The sequence below is a fragment of the Camelus dromedarius genome, chromosome 4 (genome assembly GCF_036321535.1).
Source record: "Camelus dromedarius isolate mCamDro1 chromosome 4, mCamDro1.pat, whole genome shotgun sequence".
Lineage (NCBI taxonomy): Eukaryota > Metazoa > Chordata > Mammalia > Artiodactyla > Camelidae > Camelus > Camelus dromedarius.
In genome coordinates this window covers 35,948,669-35,968,241 of record NC_087439.1, presented here as the reverse complement: position 1 = coordinate 35,968,241, position 19,573 = coordinate 35,948,669, and the positions used below count along the sequence as shown (strand labels likewise).

The 19,573-nt window shown below is 36.5% G+C and overlaps 1 protein-coding gene across 1 annotated transcript in view; it reads left to right on the top strand.

Moving 5' to 3' along the window:
• Nucleotides 1-19,573, top strand: part of CCDC148 (coiled-coil domain containing 148) — a 314,087-nt gene that overhangs the window by 72,582 nt on the left and 221,932 nt on the right. Inside the window, exon 10 of the mRNA XM_064484812.1 lies at nucleotides 19,076-19,214. Coding sequence (XP_064340882.1) covers nucleotides 19,076-19,214 — 139 coding nt within the window. The remainder of the gene's footprint in view (nucleotides 1-19,075; nucleotides 19,215-19,573) is intronic.

The following is a 19,573-nucleotide window of genomic DNA, read 5'->3' as shown; positions in this document are numbered from 1 at the left end:
TATACAGTGGTCTCTGCTAAGCTCCTTGGTAGAGGGTTCAACAGACAGGCTAGACTAGAATATGACCTTGCCTTTGAGAAAGCTTCAAATATTGCGGGGAAGCAACATATACGTGTGTACCCTGACCAAATGAAAATTACATGCAAACAACCGCTGAAGAGACTATTTTATAAACATGCTGGCAGGGAATGATGAAGCATCGATAAAATTGAATGAGATTTCAGAAGCAGTTTTATTGAAGAGGAAGAGAGTAAATGGGCTATTTTGAATAAATACACTGCTATTAAATAATATAACAATGCATAAATAGAATAGTAAATACACTGTTCCAATGAGCACAATGAATTGTATGTTCAATTGTAATATTAATTGGACTCTCGTTTGCCAATGTCTGCCTTTATTTTGATTTCTGTTTTTGATTCTAGTTATTTGGCCTTGTGAGAATTCACATAGGTTATGTACCTGTATGTGCACCCCTGCACAAGTGAGCAGGTGCCCACTGCTAAACCATAAGAAGGATGAACAATCTGGGACATTTTAATTTTATTTTTTCAATTGTTTTAATGGAGGTACTGAGGATTGAACCCAGGACCTCGTGCATGCTAAGCATGCACTCTACCATTGAGCTATTACCCTCCCCCTGACATTTTTAAATTATAAGAAATTTTCACTGGGCTAAAGGCAGTGGACACCATAGTTAATCCCAGTATTATTTTAATTCCCCCTATTTTGTAGCAGCTTGCCAGTTTAGGTTGGAATGACTGCATCCCCAGATCCAAAGTTACGCCTGGTTGGGAGCATTCACCAGTCAGCAACCTCATTCCCCCAGGCTACAGCAACTAGCTTAGGGTGGTCCAGATCAGAGTAAAGCTCAGAACTTTTGTCAGATCCTTGTGAGGGGTAGTGCCTTTTCTCCCCTGTGGATCTATCAAGAACGTCCATAGCTGTGCGAATGGGCCGCTGGCAGCTAACTTGTGAATGAAGGAAACAGTGCACAAGGAAAGGACAGAGCCCAGATAATCATGGGGAAACTGAGCTGGGAACCCTGTTTGACTGCATGGGAAGCCAACCTCACTGCTAGATTTTCAAGGGCAATTAGTCCATATTAATGCCTTAAACCAGTGTGAGTATAAAATTCCTAATTTTATACAGTAGTTGATTTGATTTCAAAATATCCATGACTCACGAAATTAATCTGTCAATCTAATACAGTCACAATTGAAGAATTATTAAACATTATTCCAAAAATCCATTAGGGTGATTAAGCTTGTAAAGTCACCCAAAGTTTCAAAATGAAGAATAATTGGGGTTAGGGGAGTGGTGAAACTTACACAGCCAAATATAAGCATATATTTTAATATTAAAATACGTTAGAAAGTTTTATATATCTCTGTAATATGTAGCAGATCAGTGGAATAAAATAGAAATACAGAAAACAGAAAATATCTGTAAGAATTTAATTTATTATAAAGGTAAAAATTTTTAACTGAGGGGAAGATTGGATTATATTTATATGATAGCATTAAAAACAGGCAATTAGAAAATAAGGTCAGATCTCTTTCTTATTCCATGTGACTCAGTAAACCCCAGGCACATTAAAATGTGAAGAAGAAAAAAATCATGAAAGAATTAGACTAAAAATAAAAACAAGTATTAAGTAATCTTGAAGATGGCTTTTTAAAACATGTTACCTGCAGTGAAAATCATAAAGAAAAAATTTAAATAAATTCAGTGACATAAACATTTAAAAAAATCTAACAGGGTATTTTTCTCAGGTGAGTTTTAAATCTTTAAAGAATCAATATGGACTTCCAGTCTTTGGTTCAGCATATAAGGAGCTTAGAATTTGTCACTTTGCTCTAACAAGGAGTAGAAAGTTGAACAAACTGGAAAATCAACAACTGTCCTTAACTACATCAGAGAGGTAATGTCACAGGGCAAACCACTGCCCCCAAAATTGGAGACGTAGGTGATACAGAGAATCACAAATTGCCTGAGAAGAAACCCATCAGCAGAAACCTTCACAGGAATCAAGGTTGGGGTAGGGAAACCTAAACAGTAACTGACAAATTGCTGGAAGCTGTGTGCTGACAACTCTGAAAGTTAAAAACTCTAGGGGGCCTGAGTCATGTGGGTCCCATGACTTTTGTTTTACCTCAAGGAGTTCTACCAGGTTCTCACAGTGAATATCTGAGAAAAATCCTCTCTTGCCTCTGGCCAGGGAAGAGGAAAGTGAACTATTTTGAAATACTCCAGAGCTTTATGTTCTCAACAAAGGCTGCCCTCAGGGAAACTATTTTATCAGAGCCTAAACTGCTAGCTTTATCAGACCCTAACCTATCTGGGGGCAGGAAAATCCCCAAGTCCAACAGCTCTAGCTTTCCATGTGAGAGAAGGGAACTACCCTCCTCCAGCCCTCTCCAGCCATCCTGTCCCACCAAAGAGAGGGAAAATCCTGAGGATTGGTGAAGTTCACAGTCCAGGGACACAGGCTCCCTAAAAGCCCGAGATCTAATCATAGGACTATAGAAGGCTTCTCCTCTCCCCACATCTTACCACTGTATTACTAAAGGCCTATTTACCATAGTTCCTTTTACCCAGTACATCATGTGTGCCTTTAAACGACTACAGAAAATTACAAAGCATACTGAAAGGCAAAAAGTACTATTTGATGAGACTAAGCAAGCATCAAAACCAGTGTCAGATATGGCAGGAATGTTGGAATTATCAGACCAGGAATTTTTAAAAAACTATGATTATTAATATGCTAAGGGATTTGTAGGAAAAATTAGACATGCAAGGACAAAGGAATAATGTAAGCAGAGAGATGCAAATTCTAAGAAATAATCAAAGAAATGCTGGTGATCAAACACACTATGGCAGAAATGAAGAATACCTTATTTGGCATTGGACTCATTAGTTTACAGAACATGGCTGAGGAAAGAATCTCTCAGCCTGTGCATACGGCAATGGAATTTTCCAAAACTGAAAAGCAAGGAGAAAAAAGACTGAAAAAAAATGTCCAAGAACTGTGAGACAGCTACTAAAGGTATAAGATATATGTGTAGTGGGAATACAAGAAGGAGAAGAAAGAAGAGAACAGAAGAAATACTTTAAGTATCAGAGACTGAGAATTTCCCCAAATTACTATCAGCACCAAACCACAAATCCAGGAAGTTCAGAGAACAGGAAGCAAGACAAACACCAAACAAAAATAAAAACAAAAACAAAACCCTACATCTAAGCAAATCATATTCAGTTTTCAGCAACTGTACTCCTTGATAATTACCCAAAGTAATTGAAAACTTTTGTCCACACAAAAACCTGCACGTGGATTTTATAGCAGCTTTATCAATTATTGCCAATACTTGGAAGCAACCAAGATGCCCTTCAGCGGGTAAATGGATAAAACAAACCATGGTACATTCAGACAATGGAATATTACTCAACACCAAAAAGAAATGAGCTATTAAGTGATGAAAAGACATGGAGAAAACTTAAATGCATATTACTAAGCAAAAGAATCTGAAAAGGCTACATTCTGTATGATTCCAACTCTATGACATTCCAGAAAAGGCAAAACTATGGAGACAGCGAGAAAATTAGTTGTTGCCACAAGTTAGGGAGAGGGAGGTATGGATAGGCAGAGCACAGAAGGTTTTTAGAGCAGAGAAACCATCTGTAAAATATTACAGTGGTGGATACATACTATACTTTTATCAAAACCTATAGGATGTACAAAGCCAGGAATAAATCACAATGGGAACTATAGACTTTGCATGATAATCACATGTCGATTTAGGTTTATTGATTGCAACAAATACACCACTCTGGTCCAGGATGTTGACAGTGGAGAAATTTTACATGTGTGGGGACGGGGGTGTATGGGAACTCTGTACTTTCTGTTCAAATCTGTTGTATATCTAAAACTACTCTAAACAATAAAGTTGGTTAATTTTAAAAATAAATAAAGAAGAATAAATAATTCCATTGCTATTTAACTGTTCCAGAGCATAGAAGAAGAAAAACTTCTAAGTTATGTTTATGAAGCAGACATAACATTGGTAGAAAACTTGATAACTATTGCACAGAAAATTATTGCCCAGTGTCATTTATATCTATTGACACAAAAATATGAAATAAAATATTTTAGTGAATCTCCAGTGTTGATATTCATATACATTGAAATAATGAATCTAAGGAGATCCAATGCAGCTTATGTTTATGGACACTAAAATGCCACTAAAGGTTTTAGCATCTATTCTTAATGTAAAAATGTTAAAATTAATAGATGAATACTTTTTACCATTATAAAATATGTAAACCTTTCAAAATTTAATGGGGAAACAATAGAAGGAAACACCTTTGTAAGTGATGAGTATCTGCAATTACCTCCATTAATTAATGTTATCCTGTAAATACTAGGCAACAAAATGAGATGAGAAATATATTAGAGTTATAAGACGTAGAAGGAAAGGGGAGGGAAATAGCTCAGTGGTAGAGCGTATTAGCATGCACAAGGTCCAGGGTTCAATCCCCAGTACCGCCATTAAAGAATAAACAAACAAACAAACCATATATTAAAAAAACATAGAACAAAGTAGGTAAAATTATCTTATTTTTGGATAATGGGATTTTATTTGGAAAATCCAAGGCATTCACCAGAAAAATCTATACAAGTAATAAGATAATTTAGTAAGATGGCTGGATATAAAATTATAAATACAACCAAACATGTTTTTATATATGCAAACAATGGCTATCTAGAAGATATAACCAATGAGGAAACATAGTTTGCAACAGCAACAATAAATATAGAATATCTCAGAGCTCATTTAGCAAGAAATGTGAAAGATCTATACTGTAGGAAGAAAACTTTAAAACATTACTTGAGAACATAAAACTTGAACCAGCCGTATCTTGATTTTAGAATAGAAGTTTCAACAATTCTAGATATTTACCTCTAGTCTATAAATTTAATCTGATTCCAATAAAATTATTTACAAGATTAAAAAAATACTAATCTGAATTTTAGTTTTACATGGGAAAAAAAATAAGCAAAAATAGCCCAGAAAGCCTGGAGGTGGGGAAACCAATCATGAAGGAGGACTCTTGCTATCTTATATTAAATATTTTGTAAATGATATCATGTTGTCATAAGAGATTAGTCAATGGATGTGATTTAGGTTCTAACAATCAAGAATGTTTGCATAATACGATTTGGATTTGGAATTAAGGGAGATAGAGACAGGGAGTGGGGCGCTCATTAAGCTCCTGTGGATCTTGGTCTGCAGTTGCAGCTTCCTGAGGTGGTAGGTGGGGCTTTTCCTAAGCACAACAGAGGCACTGTGATTTTCTGGGTGTTGGAAATTGCTCCTCCAGCCCTTCCAATTATAATGTAAATCAGTTACTATCTAGCCACCATACATTCTTTATGCTGAAAGAATTTAAGGGGTGTCTGCCATGTGCAACTAAACCTAACAGATGTACAGGTGTAAGAAGACAGGTGTTTCATATTCTGCTGAAAGGGAGTCTAAATTAATGTTAACTTTTCTGCAGAGAGAAGTTTGGTAGGATTTATCAAATCTCAAAGCACATATACACCTTGTCCCAATAGTTTCCATATCTTAATAAGGTATACAAATACCGTTAACCTTTGAACAATACGAGTTTGAACTGAGAGGGTCCACTTACACATTTTTTTTTCCAATAGTAAATGCTATAGTAACTATGATCCATGGTTGGTTGAATCTGCAGACACAGAACCTCAGATACAGAAGAGCCAAGTACTAGAAGGACCAACTATAAGTTATAATCAGATTTTTGATTGCAGGGAAATTTCAGTGCCCCCAACCCTCCCCTCCTCACACCACCCTGCCATATTGTTAAAGGATCAACTATATACTTGAATATATAGTAATTTATTTTTAGTTACTCATTGTAGTAGCTAAAGGTTGATGAAAGAATCTCAATATCAATAGGGACTAGTTTTATACATTATTGTGCAACCATACAATGTATTATTTTCCAGATTTTAAAAAAATGTAAATACTTAACATTCATTGACACAGAACACTCTCCAAGGGTAGGGGTTAGGGTGTGATATAAGGTTAAGCAAATCTTGTACACAATGAACAGTAAACATTGTGTAAAAGAGGAAAACTTAAATGTGTACTTGCTCATACACATACACACATGCATATATATGCTTAATTACATCTCAGAAATATGCAAAAATTGATAACATTTGTTGCCTTTGGGGAGGGAAGCTAGATGCCTGGGGGGGGTGAGTGTGAGGGAGAATTTTTATCATAACCCCCCTTTTATTATAGCTTTTGAATTTTAAAACCTGCAAATATATAACCTAGTCTAAAAACAAAGAATGTTTCTAAGGAAAAAAATAATAATAAGGTTAAAAATTAAATGACAAATGGGAAGTATTGGCAAATACCAGGCACAGGAAATTAAAATCTCTAATATATAAAGACACTGCAAATTAATAGATTGGTGAACAGCAAGAAGAGAAAAGTGACCAAAAGAGGTGAAGAAGTGATTTGTCATTTATATTTTCAACAAATATTTTTTGAGCAATTACTGGCATAAAATAGACGAAACTCCCTGTACTCATGAAGCAACTTGGAGACACACAACAAACTATAAACACAATATGTAAGTAAATTACACAGAATAGTGTATTAGAAGGTGATAAGTGCTATGAAGAAAATAGAGATTAGAGTGGAAGGGAAGTTGCTGGGGTTGTGGGGGTGTGGGCAGATGGCAATTTTGAAGAGAATTTTGGGTGTAGTCCTGGTTGAGAGAGTGACATTGTTATCAGAAAAGGGAAATAAGAATAACCTGGGTTCCTAGTCACCTAAAAAAAAAGAATTTTTGACAAGAGACAGAAAACGTGTTATAAGGAAGATTTTTATTAGTGAAGTAAAAAAGATAGTGGAAGTACGCTCTGAGAATTGGGAGCAGGCCAATCCAAGAGAGGAAAAATGGTGCTGCTCCTTTGTTTTTCCTGTTTTTATATCCTGGTTTTGTGATTGATTGATTGACCACTCAGGTTCCCTGCGCTCTGGCATGCCCATCCCCTTTTGGGCAGGTTCATTGGGTCAAGTTATACCACGGCCCTCTCCCATGCTCAGCTGCAGCGCTTTGATTTTAACTGGCTTCTTTTACTGGCCTTATTTAGAGAAAGTAAAAATTTCTGGGGTCCCTTTTCCTGAATGCAGACACTCTGCCATTTTCTGGGTTGTTCCTTTCCCCTTCCCCTACCCCTGCCCAGTGCTCATTTCTATCTAAACTGCCTAACAACATTGAAGGAAAGTCATGAAGCGGGTGAGAGGACTAACCGTGCAGAAATTTGAGATCTAAGTGTGCTAGCCAGTGTTTACTGCATGGGCATATTTCTGGCAAGTGGCTGGCATGGCAGGAACAGAGTGATAGATGGGGAGAGGAGTCGAAGTCGTGGTCAAAGAAGTGAGGGTGAGGGTGGGTCATTTAGAGCCTGGTAGCCATTTTTAAAACTTCTGATTTAATTCCAAGTGAAACAGGAAACTACTGGAAGCAGAAGTGTGAGAGAAGTGTGCAGAGTAAGAAGACCTAACGTACATTTTAGCAGGATCACTTAAGCAGTTGTTGTGCTTAAGATGGAGGAAAGGCGGGGCAAGAAAAGATTGAGCCCTTAGGAAGTTATTGGAATAATCCAGGTGGAAGATAATGGTGGCCTGGATCAGGAGGTGGAGGTGTGTGAACTAGTCAGCTTTTGGACACATTTTAAAGGGAGAACCAATAGCATCTGCTGACAGATTTCATATGATGTGTGAAAAAAAGAGCAAGAAAAGAAGAGTCCAAAGTTTTGAGGCTGAGCAACTGGAAGGATGAAGTTACCATCAACTGAGATGGGGAAGATTGTAAGCAAAGCAAGTCTGGCTGTGGGGAAAATCAGGTGTTTGGGTTTAGACCGGTTGAGTTTGATACTATAAGACGTCCAAGTAGAGATTTTGTGAAGACAGTCAGTTCTGTGAGTTTGGAGTTTGGGAGAGAGATCTGAGTTGCAGATACATGTTTGTGAGTCATCATCACGAAACTGGATGTGATCACCAAAATAGTGTGTGAAGGGACAAAGGAGAAGGTACAGACTGATTCCTTGGATCTGCTGGCCTTACAGTGTCAGCAAGAAGAGGGGTAATAACAAAGAACACTGAGAAAAGTTCTGTGAGATATGACAAGGAAACCAAGAGAGTGCTATCCTGGAAGGCAAGGGAAGAGGGAGTGGTCAGCACTGCGAGCTGAGGAGGGGCGATTCACTGAATAGATGCTGCTAAGTCAAATAAAATAGGATGGATAGTTGACTGCTGTCTCTACATGGAGGTCATCGGTGACCATTTTCATGGAAGTAGTAAGAGCAAATGCCTGGCTGGGTTGGATTTGTGTGGATGGGAGGAAAGCGTTGAAGGCAAGTGAGCATAGATAACTATTTTGAGAAGTTCTTTTGCAAAGGTTAGCAAGGAAGTAGGGCCAGACTTTTGTATTGTTGCTTTGTCTTTTGTTTTGCCTAAAATGGGACAAACATTATTAAGTTTGAGGCTGATGAGAATGATCCAGTCAGTAATGGGATTTAGCACACAAGTAGAGGAATAAGCACAGATGGTTCATCTACTGCAGTCACAGGTGGGGATGCAGAGTGCATGGTGCCAATGCGGGAGGCGAGCTGATGTCATGGTGGCCGTCTGTGGAACTCTGGGTGGTAATTCTGAATACAAATGACAGAGATTTATGAAAACCTTGCTATTCATCAGAGCAATGAAAAATTTAAAGATACTTACATTTTTACCTATAAAATGATAAAAACACAAAAGAAATTTATCAAAGTGGGAGAAATGGGCGTTTTTATACATAATTAGCATATAAACTCCTTTGGAAGGCACTCTGGCAATATGTCATGAAATATCTTTATAAATGTAAATAATCTTTGTCACTTTAGAAATAATCTTAAAGGAAATAATCATAGAAATGACATAAATAGTTGGCTTCAAAGGTTCTCAATATTGTTTTTCTTTCTTTAGTGATAGCAACATCTTCAAAATGAGTAAACAGCCAACAGAGGATTCGTCTGATCAATTATGATATATCCACACAGTGGAATACCACACTGTCATTAATAATTAATGAACTTTTAATGACACAGGTAGTTGCAATCAGTTGCTATGCAAATAAAAATCAGGCCACAAAATAGTTTGCATAACATGGATTCTCTTTTTTTTTTTCCCTCTGAAAATATTACACCCATTTAGCTACAGAAAAGAAGACTGGAAGGTTATATACCCAAATAAACAATAATTATCCCCAGTTGGTAACATTATAAATAATGTTGGCATATATATGGCACTGTTTCTATTTTATAAAGCAAAAAAATACAGATTTAAAAAAATCTAAGTTCAAGGGGGAAAAGGAGCCCATTGATATTTATTGACACCTATTAGGTGACATGACAAGTACATTTCATCTGAATCCTCAATATACCCCATTTTAAAAGCTCTGTTTTACAGATTTATTTGACAGCTGTTGCTATAGGTAAGCAATTTCCCCAGTTTCTGAACTACTAGACAACTGAGCAGGAATGAGTTTCTTGTGCTACCTGAATAGAAAGGTTTTCCCTCACACCACACCACTTCAAGCATGTCTATGTACCAGGATGTTGGTAAACTGAGTTGACTACTTACTATAGCAGTGCTGTTGAAAAACAGTGTGATGCGAGCCGCAGGTGTGAGCCACATATATAATTTAAAATTTTTAATTAGCCATATTAAAATATTTTAAAAGATAAAATGCCATAGTGTATTTTAACTTAATAGTTCCAAAATATTATTTCAACATATAATCAATATTTAAAATGTATTAATGAGATATATTACATTCTGCCTGTCACACTACAGCACACCTGAATTGGGACTGACCACATTTCAAGTGCTGAGTAGTCACATGTGGCCAGTGGCTACTATCTTGGACAACAAAACTTTGAAAGATACTGGTTTTTACTAAAACATATGTTTTTAAAAAGTTGACTGCAGTTGAACCTGTTTATTCAGCACATTTTTGATGCTATTTAGATTCTCTTTGGACTGTATTTCATTAGTAACATGAAGACAAGTTTAATTGCTTGTTTTAGACTCATGAGATGGTGGCTTTAATTTCCTAACATTTGGATGAATTAATCATATAGATGAGACATAATTGTCTGATCTGAAGCCAATATGTGACAAAAGCTCTACAGTGATAACAAGTGATTTCTACTTCATTGTCGGATAAGTATATTAAATTTTATAATGTTGATTCATAATTTATCATTCTACTATTTTATGAGTTACAGATCTGAACTGAAATCCACGATGAATTTAACAGCTTTGTCCCTCTGTGTATACATTGCCAAGGCCCAATAGTTTTATATTTTTTCAACTGAATTATTTTGATTTACCCTAATTATTAGTAACTTACAAGATGTCTAGATATTATCCTTATATTTTTTCTTTTATTTTTTTCTCATAATACAGAAACAATGACATTTATTAGAGAAAGTTTTTTATAAATTAAGGCAAGCAAAGAGAAAAACAAAGTTTGTCTAAGTTTACAGTACCTAGAGATATCCTTTGGTAACATTTTGTGTATTTGTGTTTATAAAAATGAAAAAATACTCTACACATATCTGTTGTTTTTCCTGTTTATGAGTCAGATCCAATATTATTTATTTTTTCAATACATGTATACTAACCTATGTTTTAGGTCACTGTATTAAATATTCTTTTATAGCTTATTGTTTATTATGTGCATGATACTACAAAGTATGATTGTAATTCGACTACACAAATTCAACCCATTTCCTGGCTTGGGACAATTATTTATTACATATTTTGATATTTGTTGTAAAAAACTTTGGAACAAATAACTTTGTCACTGTGTTTTGAGTAATCCCATGATTACTCCTTTAAGAGAAACTCCTAGAAATGAAATTCCTGAGTCAAAAGGCTTGAAAAATTTAAGGCTTCTGAGGATATTGCCTTATTCCCTTCCAGAAAAGTAGAAACAATTTATATTTTCACCAACGGACTTTATATCATTTGGTTCATCTTTTGGACTTGTTGATAAGGGCATTGGCTATTGCTGTGTTGTGTATCACCAGGGTCTTGTTCATATTCTCTTTCTCTCTCTTTTTCAATATTGATCTACATAGCATATCTCTATCACAGTCCTTATGTGAGTTTTGCCAACAGAATTGGCAAAAAGGTAAAAAAGATAAAAAATGAAATAGATAAACACCAGAATCAGAAGCCCGCATTCAAGACACAGAGCGTGGCCTCACATGATTTTCTTTAAAAAAGTAGTTGAACAAACCTGTACTTACATGTGTGACTGTGGCTTGATTAACACGAGATAGAAGAAAGAGAAGGGGGCATAAGAAACAGCTGACATTTGCTTACCTAATGAAGTCATAACAAGTTAAAACGTCGACGCCTTAATTACCAGGTGGCATTTTTTCTCTGAGAATGTAGTCTCAGAACTTTCAGGAACTTTTAGTGCCTGGGCATGTCCAGTCTCGGGTTCTACATTTCTTGTCTGGGCTGGTTGTGTGTCAAGGGTGGTTAATAAGGGGAGACGTGCTCAGAAATAGGAGCATAATTATTTGAAAACTGACGTGTTTGCTTAGTCACATGGGTTACATGACCCACTCAAGCAACATCCTGGGTCACTGCAACTCCCATTTTCTCTTGGCATAGTCCCACATGGATTGTCCAACCTTACCTTGGAATTTATATTTCTTGTGGGGAGGTAATAATTGCAGACTGTGATTTTATTTGTTTGTCATGTGCATTTCATAGCTTTCTCTTTAAATACATCCTTTAAAATACTTAATTACTTTAAGATCTTGAATGAAAAGCTACATTTGGTGATTGTTCAACCTACTTGGGGTTTGTTGTGAGAATAATGTATATTTTAAATTCTCTTGGCTATGGTGGAATGCATTTTATCAAGAGAAAAAAATAGGTCCAATTTCTGCAGGATATCCCCAAAATCCATCTTAGATTTTGCTTTTGCTTAATTAATAATTCTGTCTGTATATTTACTTACATGTTATGTTTGTTTAAATGTATTTATGAAAAGTATATTTAAGAATAGTGGCTATAAATTTCTAATTCAGCAGTCGCATTGTTAGTATCACTGCAGCCCCCATCTGCCTTCTTGATATAATTGTTTCAACTAAAAACTACACAGTGTAACAGTGCACGAGGTTTCATTTTTTAATACTTCAGGAGACTGAAAAATCAGGATTTTACAGGATGGAGTGAGAGTCATTTACAAGAGGTTTGTTCTTTGCTGGGTGTGAAATCAAATTAAGCTTGAGTGAATCAGATTGGAGAAAGTGGAAACATAGCAGCTTGACAGATTTGAGTACAGGACAATTGATACATGTTATTTTTTAACCTTGATAATACCTATAGAACTTGTTATTAAAATAATAAAATGTGTCGCTATAAGCAGAGACAAGATTAAAATTTCTATGGACAGGATTGTCAAATTTTGACACGGGAGAAATTATAACGCCTATTTTGTAGATCAGATCAATCGTTAATAACAAGTTTTCCCTACTCTTTATATGTTGAAGTCTGACTGTGGGTAAATAGAATCCTTTGAGGAAACCTATCATTACAACTGAGACTGTGGGGAACCAGTAATGTAAGAAATAATAATCACCACACTCACAGGTTTATGTTTATTTGCCACACTAGTGCCTCTAAAAGAACATAAAATTAAACATTATTAATGTCTAAAAAAATTAACAGACTGAGAGGGAACCATCACTCTTCTATTTTCAGTCTTAACAATTTCTTAATCATTACTGGTAGTTGGTTTGAGTTGATAAGTGATTTTACGTGACAATTAAAATTTCAGAAGTCCTCATGACGGTTAATTAAATTTTTCCTCATCTCATCTCAAAGAAGTAGCCCAGTTCTACTCTTCTTGCTTTTGAACCTGGAAAATTGAGTCACAGTATCTATATAAAATAACTCCATTCACTTCAACTTTATTGCACTTAAAAATGTTCTTGTACCCCTAAAGTGAAGAATACAATTGTAATGTGGAGGCAGATTTTGGCTCAATCGAAGGATTTTTTAATTTTAATTAGAGCAAATAATGTGTTTGCAGATTATATTGTCTTAACTGATTTTGTTCTTTTGAGTTTGAGCTATTTTTGTTTAGTTTTGGATTTTGCTCTTACAAACAGTCTTTGGTGTTTTCCCAGTCAGCTGAGTTTTACTATAGATGCTGGTCTCTGGCCACATTATGTTTCTATCTTTTTAATCTCTACATCCTTCATAGTCCTTTCCTTCCAAAGCAATATCAGGATGCTACATTCAAAAATGTTATTTTTCTCCCCTTCAGTGAGCTATCAAATAGGATATCTTTGGACAAAAGTAAGAGAATACCCACCTCCGGTCAAAGTAACATAAGTAATAAGGTGATTTCTTATTTCACACAAAGTGCAAGTCCAAGAGAGAAGTCCAAGTACAGTGAGGTCTACTTTTCTGCATTCTCTTGCCCTGCCTTCCTGCAGGGTGGATGACGTCTGCCAGACAACTGCAGCAGTTCCACACCTCAGCACTCAGAAGCAGAAAGGGACCTCGTCTTCTTTGACTTGTTTAGAGCTAGGAAACCTTTGCCCCAGATGTCTCACATTTCATTGGGCGGAATTGGGTCTTTTGTCCATGACTCTATCAAACACTGGCCAGAGGAATGGGAGACTTGAGAATGGATGTTTGTGAATGGCTTAAGATCAATCAGGATTCACCCCTGGGGCTGGAATGGGGCTCACCTTCCCTGAAGTGGGGGGCCTTTGGAGGGAAGTAGATCTGATATAAAATCAGGATTCTGATGAGCAGGAGCAAGAGTACGGGAAATGTCTGCTACAATTGCCTTTTCCTTAAATTTCTTATGATGAATATAATTCTTTAAAACCTAGCATTTGGGATGACTGAGCCATTATATTTTACTTTTAACAGGCTGGTTTATCTTGATCACATTATCTCAAAACTTCCACTAGGAATTGTATTGCCTCTTAAAATAGTAGCATATGTTGGTAGGGACGAAGGACAGTTTAGATGTATTGCCACCATCCTAGCTACTCCACTGTCAGAAAATATACATTCTAAGTAAAAAATTGAGCTTTCTATGCAAACTACTTTAAAAATACCTAAATAAAAACTATACTTGCTATGAACATAGCAATTGCAGCTTCCAAATAAATGACAGCCTCCTCTTCTGATCAGATCCCATCCCTAAACTCTCTTGTAAGAAATTCTGGAGTCATCACTTACAGAACTCTGCCGTATTTTCACTTTCCTGTCACCCCTTAGAAGGGGGCTTTGGATGCTGGTGCAAGTTCTGACTTTGACGTATGGGCCCCTAGTTGTTGTTGTTAATTCTTCACTTCAGTGGATTTTGACCATACTCCTGGGAGCCCACTTTATCCTGGCTGTCAGCTCCCACCTAGTAGCCAGACTGAGCAGAGCCAGGGGAGTCTGGAGGTGAGGACTGCACAGTGGGAATGCATCTCCCAGAAAGACAATGCACATACCCAGACAAGATCTAAGGAGCAGATTCGGTTGGTCAGATATGAGTCTGAGGCCAGGGAACCCTCTGTAAACCAGGCTGAAAATCAAAGATAGATTTATATTTGGATGATAGGCTTGGGGTGGGGTGATGGGTAGCCAGCCGAGAAGACAGTTTCAGGAAACAGGCTAATTAGATTCAGTGTTTGGAAGAGTCTGATTTAAAAAGACAGCTTTGAAAAGTGATATCAAGTTGTATTTTCTAGAGGGTCAGACTTACTGCAGCCAAACAAGCAGATTGTGTCAGAGCATCTTTTATCCACGTTAATCCACTGGTGGCTCACTGCAGTCCTGTTTCTCAGTGGAGGAAAACTATGTGTCCCCCTGACACTTACACTTGAAGAGATAAGAGTTTCTCTTTGGGGCAGATTCACTGTGGACAGTCAAGGCAGTCATCAGATGCTGATAGTGGCATCAGCTAGCTTCCAGAGGCACTAATTACCACTTTGCTGGAAAGCCCCTTTCACTCTGAGAAAGTATAAAACGACTTTCAGCCAGGTTGACTACACAGTGTTTAGTTTCATAGACTTGTTTCAGCTGTTAAAGGACCTGTTACTCTAAATGTCTTATTTGCCACCGTTGGTTGCCCACCCCCTCCCTCTCCAGTGTATTTTGATGTCATGGAACCAGAATCCTAGAGAAGTGATTTAAACTATGGTGAAAATCGGTAGCTAAATTAATTGTGAGTCAGTTTCAGATTTTTGTAATGAGTCAAACAGGTAGAATTAGGGAGACAGTTGGCCTTGGTCTGGATGAATTCTCACAGCCTTGTCAGCCTCCTTTTCTGAATTACATGTTTTGCTTCATATCCTGGGAAATCATGATGAAATGATATTGGTGGACTTCAGTATTTGGCAGTAGGAGATGGTGGGTGAGGACTGAGTGGTAAATAGCTCCCACTCCTGTAGGCTAAAATTTCTTTCTCTCGTGTCCAATAAACCCAGAAACTGTAAAATCTTATTATATTATAAAGATGTTCTATTATAAAGATGAAAATTATGAAACATTTTAAACTAGGCATTTTGGATGGGCCAAAAAAACCCCAGAAATTGCAGAGACCTACCAAAGATCTTTTGTCTAAAGATATTTTTAAAAATGCAAAAGTTTAGGATAATTTTAAAGTCTTTAAATTTTTAAAAAAATTACAGTCACTTTTCAAATTCAGAAAGTAGATGCGTAATCAGGTTATTTTTCAACATCTCTGTAATTTAGCTCGTTCTATCATCATAAACACCAGCAAAGCAGTTAAACAAGAACTTTGGAAGGTAAAAGCTAACCTTAGTTATTTTCTATAATTATGCTATTCTATATAGGTTTTTTTTTTTACTATGAAAAAAGGTGAAAGTTTGACTAGAAAAGATAAATATTCAAATTTGAATTTAAAAATTCAGATATATTAAAGTTGATTTTATTTTAGATGCTAAATAGGAGATGGCTACTTCGTTATTGTGAAGAGGCTATCACGTATGAATAGTCCTCTCAGATCCATCCAGATCCATCCAGACCCACCCAGAAGGCTCGGTGTGTGTAGTGGTGGGTGTTTTCTCCCTCACAAACAGCACCCTGATGGAGGTGTCTGACTCTGCCACTACGATGGCCAATGTGAATGTTTGCTTCAGAATTTAAGCCGGAGGCTCTGGAAACTGCTATAAATACTCTAAAAATAATAATATTGTGAGTATTTATATATATATCATTTCTTATAAGTATGTTTTTCATTTTTATCCTACGTATACTAGAAAAATACCTTACAATTTGGGTAATTGTGGTAATTGGAAAAAGCTGTTGAGATGCGAGGTTTCTAAAATCAGTAAGAGCAAAGTGGATGTGATCATTGTTCATGGCACACTTGGCTTGAAATATCTAGTTTTAATGTTATATTATCATTTCATATGTTTAAGTGGTTTTAATGTTGTCACTAAAATGTGACCGAATTAATACATTCATGCAAAGTATAAACATGCACTGAGTGCCACAAATTCTCCTGCTGCTATATTTATTTATAGCAATGTACACTACTTAATGTGTGCATTTATTTAAAAAGCATTTTTGTAAATATTTGCAACTTGCATTTCTCTTTGAGGATAGCCACAATCTTATACTACAATTCAGTATGAGAGATCATCAAAGCAATTAACTTAGAAGTACTTCACCATTTACCAAAGGATTTAAACTATTTCTGAAAATTATGAGTAAAATGGCTCATAGATTGTCTCAGGTCAGGTTCTGTAAAAGCAAATCTGAGGCAAGGATCGCAAGAACAAGTGATTTATTGGACAGTGCTCTCAGGAGAAGGATGATGAGAGAAACAGGATGGAGGAGGGGAAATGTCTGTGCAGAAGACCTCAATAGAAACAGACTACAGTTTGCTCTCCCAGTGAAAGGCTGGAGCACAAATGGCATCAGAGCTGGTTTCATCTTGAGGCAGGTGGGCTGGCCTTCTGTACCCCCATGTCAGCCAATCATTGGCTGGTGTTGGCTCTCAAAAGTGGGTGGGAAAGTAGCCTCCTGCATGAGGCAGGTCCCATTTGGCCCAGGACAATTCTCTGGAGGAGGGAAGTGTATCTCTGTATTATCATCCTCTCGATGACGGCAATTCTAGCTTATCAATGTGATCTAGCACGGCACCAACAGCATCCTTTAGATGACAATTTAAAGGAATAGAGAACTTATTGGACCTAGATTCTGTCACTTCCTCCTCCCCAGCACATAACACTCCAACACATTTGTATTTGTAATCAAATAAAGATGGAAATTCAAACCATATTCAAGTCCCTTTGATTACAGAATGTTTAAAAGCATTACTGAGGACATGGACTTTGGGTCTATTTTTTTTTTTTGCGGGGGGGGAGGGTTGCTTGCTGTGTAGTAACAGAGAATTTCTGTAGCTAACTCTGTTGTTAAAATGCATTTATGTTATCATGAATGAACAAGTTCCTTGAGGGAAGGACCTGAGATCCTGTCCATGAAGACTTGAGGGTGTTTTAAAATCCAAGTACACTCAGGCAAGCCTTTCTCTAGGCTTAAGAGTCCTATTTGAAATGCTTTATTTTCAGAAGCCTTTGGCTGTCTCTACATACATAACTGATTTAGACAGAACCCAAACACGCGGTGTGTTCAATGAATGAACTCATCTCAAATTCTTTCTCTGCGCTCGATCATTATGTCACATGGAAGAACTGTAGAGTTTGCTTCTTCCTGATGGAACACTTCCAGCCCACTTTTTCTTCCTATTATAGAGCTGTTGAATCAGGTTATCTTCTTTGAAAAAGAATTTTTTTTCTTTCTTGCTCCTTATCAGAATAATGAGATACTTTACAGAAACGGTAACTTGGATGATGACAGTACAAGTCCCATTAGTATCATTGGTTTACAGAGGTTTTTATTATTTTAAATTGTCAAGTACTTTTCAAGGGCATAGAAGACTTTGTAAAAAAATTCTTTAAATTACAGAATTAACTTTACACAAGACCATTGACATCGCAGAAATAAACAATAGCAAGTCTCCATTTTAGACCAAAGAAATATTTGTTGCTAATAATATCCCCTCTGATTGCATCTGTATCTGATTATCCCAACAGGAATAATAATATGCAAATAAACTTAGAATAATAAAGAGACATTAATTCAGCCTAGCGTTCAAGCTGACATTGCAACTTTTTCACTCTGTATAGGGCTTTGCTAGTAGTTTGTACAGAACACAAACCAGGCCAGTGCCTAGGAGTGTTCTGAACTAAAAAGGCATTTTGGAGCATGGTGGACATGTTATTGGGAAGGATCCTATTTACAAATGACTCCGTTAGTGATCTGAAATTGAATGTCATTGGTTATCTTTCTACTACTACTATCTAGGCTTATCCCCACAAATCAAGAAGTTTAGAGGGGAAAGTAAAAGATAATTTTAGACACTTTAAAAGTCAAACCTTAAATCAGTGCCTTCCTCAGGCCGTCATTTCTTTTGTGTACTTGTTCATTTTACTATCTGCATTTGTATTTTTCTCCTGTCCAGAAATAGGAACTTTGTTGAATTAGCAAAATTCCTTTTTAATATGTATGCTTAATAATTTATTTCCCAATCTCTGTTTATTTCATTCATTGGTCATGATTTTTAAAATGTTGTTAGAGGCAAGACAGAATAAATATTTTAAAAATATGTTTCGTTGTCAAACTTCAAATTATGCCTAGAGCTCATGGCAAGACCAAATAAAGGACTGAAAAAACCCACTGTGTTAGAATTTAGAAACTCTTCTATAGCAGACATTTAATTTGGATAATGTATTCTTTTTTAAAAAAAAAAAGACTTCATTTTATGTAATCATTATCACTGCTAACAGCTTAAACAGTTTGAAGTCCCTCAAACTCCATGATTGCTTCACAGTATGTTATGACATTTTTGTCATTTCTAGAAACTTCCAGTTAAGTGATGAAGACCACTGGATTTTCCAAGCTGTTTTGGATCAGTATCCTGGGGATCTCTGTGGCAGAAGGACTCTGTATCTGGACATGTTACAAAGATATTTTCCTCGCAAATCGAGGCATGATTTAGTGAGTGCTGGACCCTATATACTAACATGTTAAATTGTTTTAGTGGTTGATAATTATTAAGTGATACACACACACATATGCACACACACTTTAAATGGTGCTCTAAAATTATCTTTTTCCTGCACTCTAGAAAATAATAAGTCTGAAAAATGAAAGTCTGCCATTTTTCAAGTCTATATGGTGCATAATAAGGTGTGACAGAGACCCCTTTAGCAACATTTACTCTTCTGTAGTTTACTTGCCTCAGAGAGCTTCAGCATGGCCCCCTGGGTTGCTCTGCTAGTGTTTGACCTCCAGGTGTCTGTATATTCACCTACCCACTTCAGATGTTCTGCCATCTCTGGGTCTTGCCTGTAAGT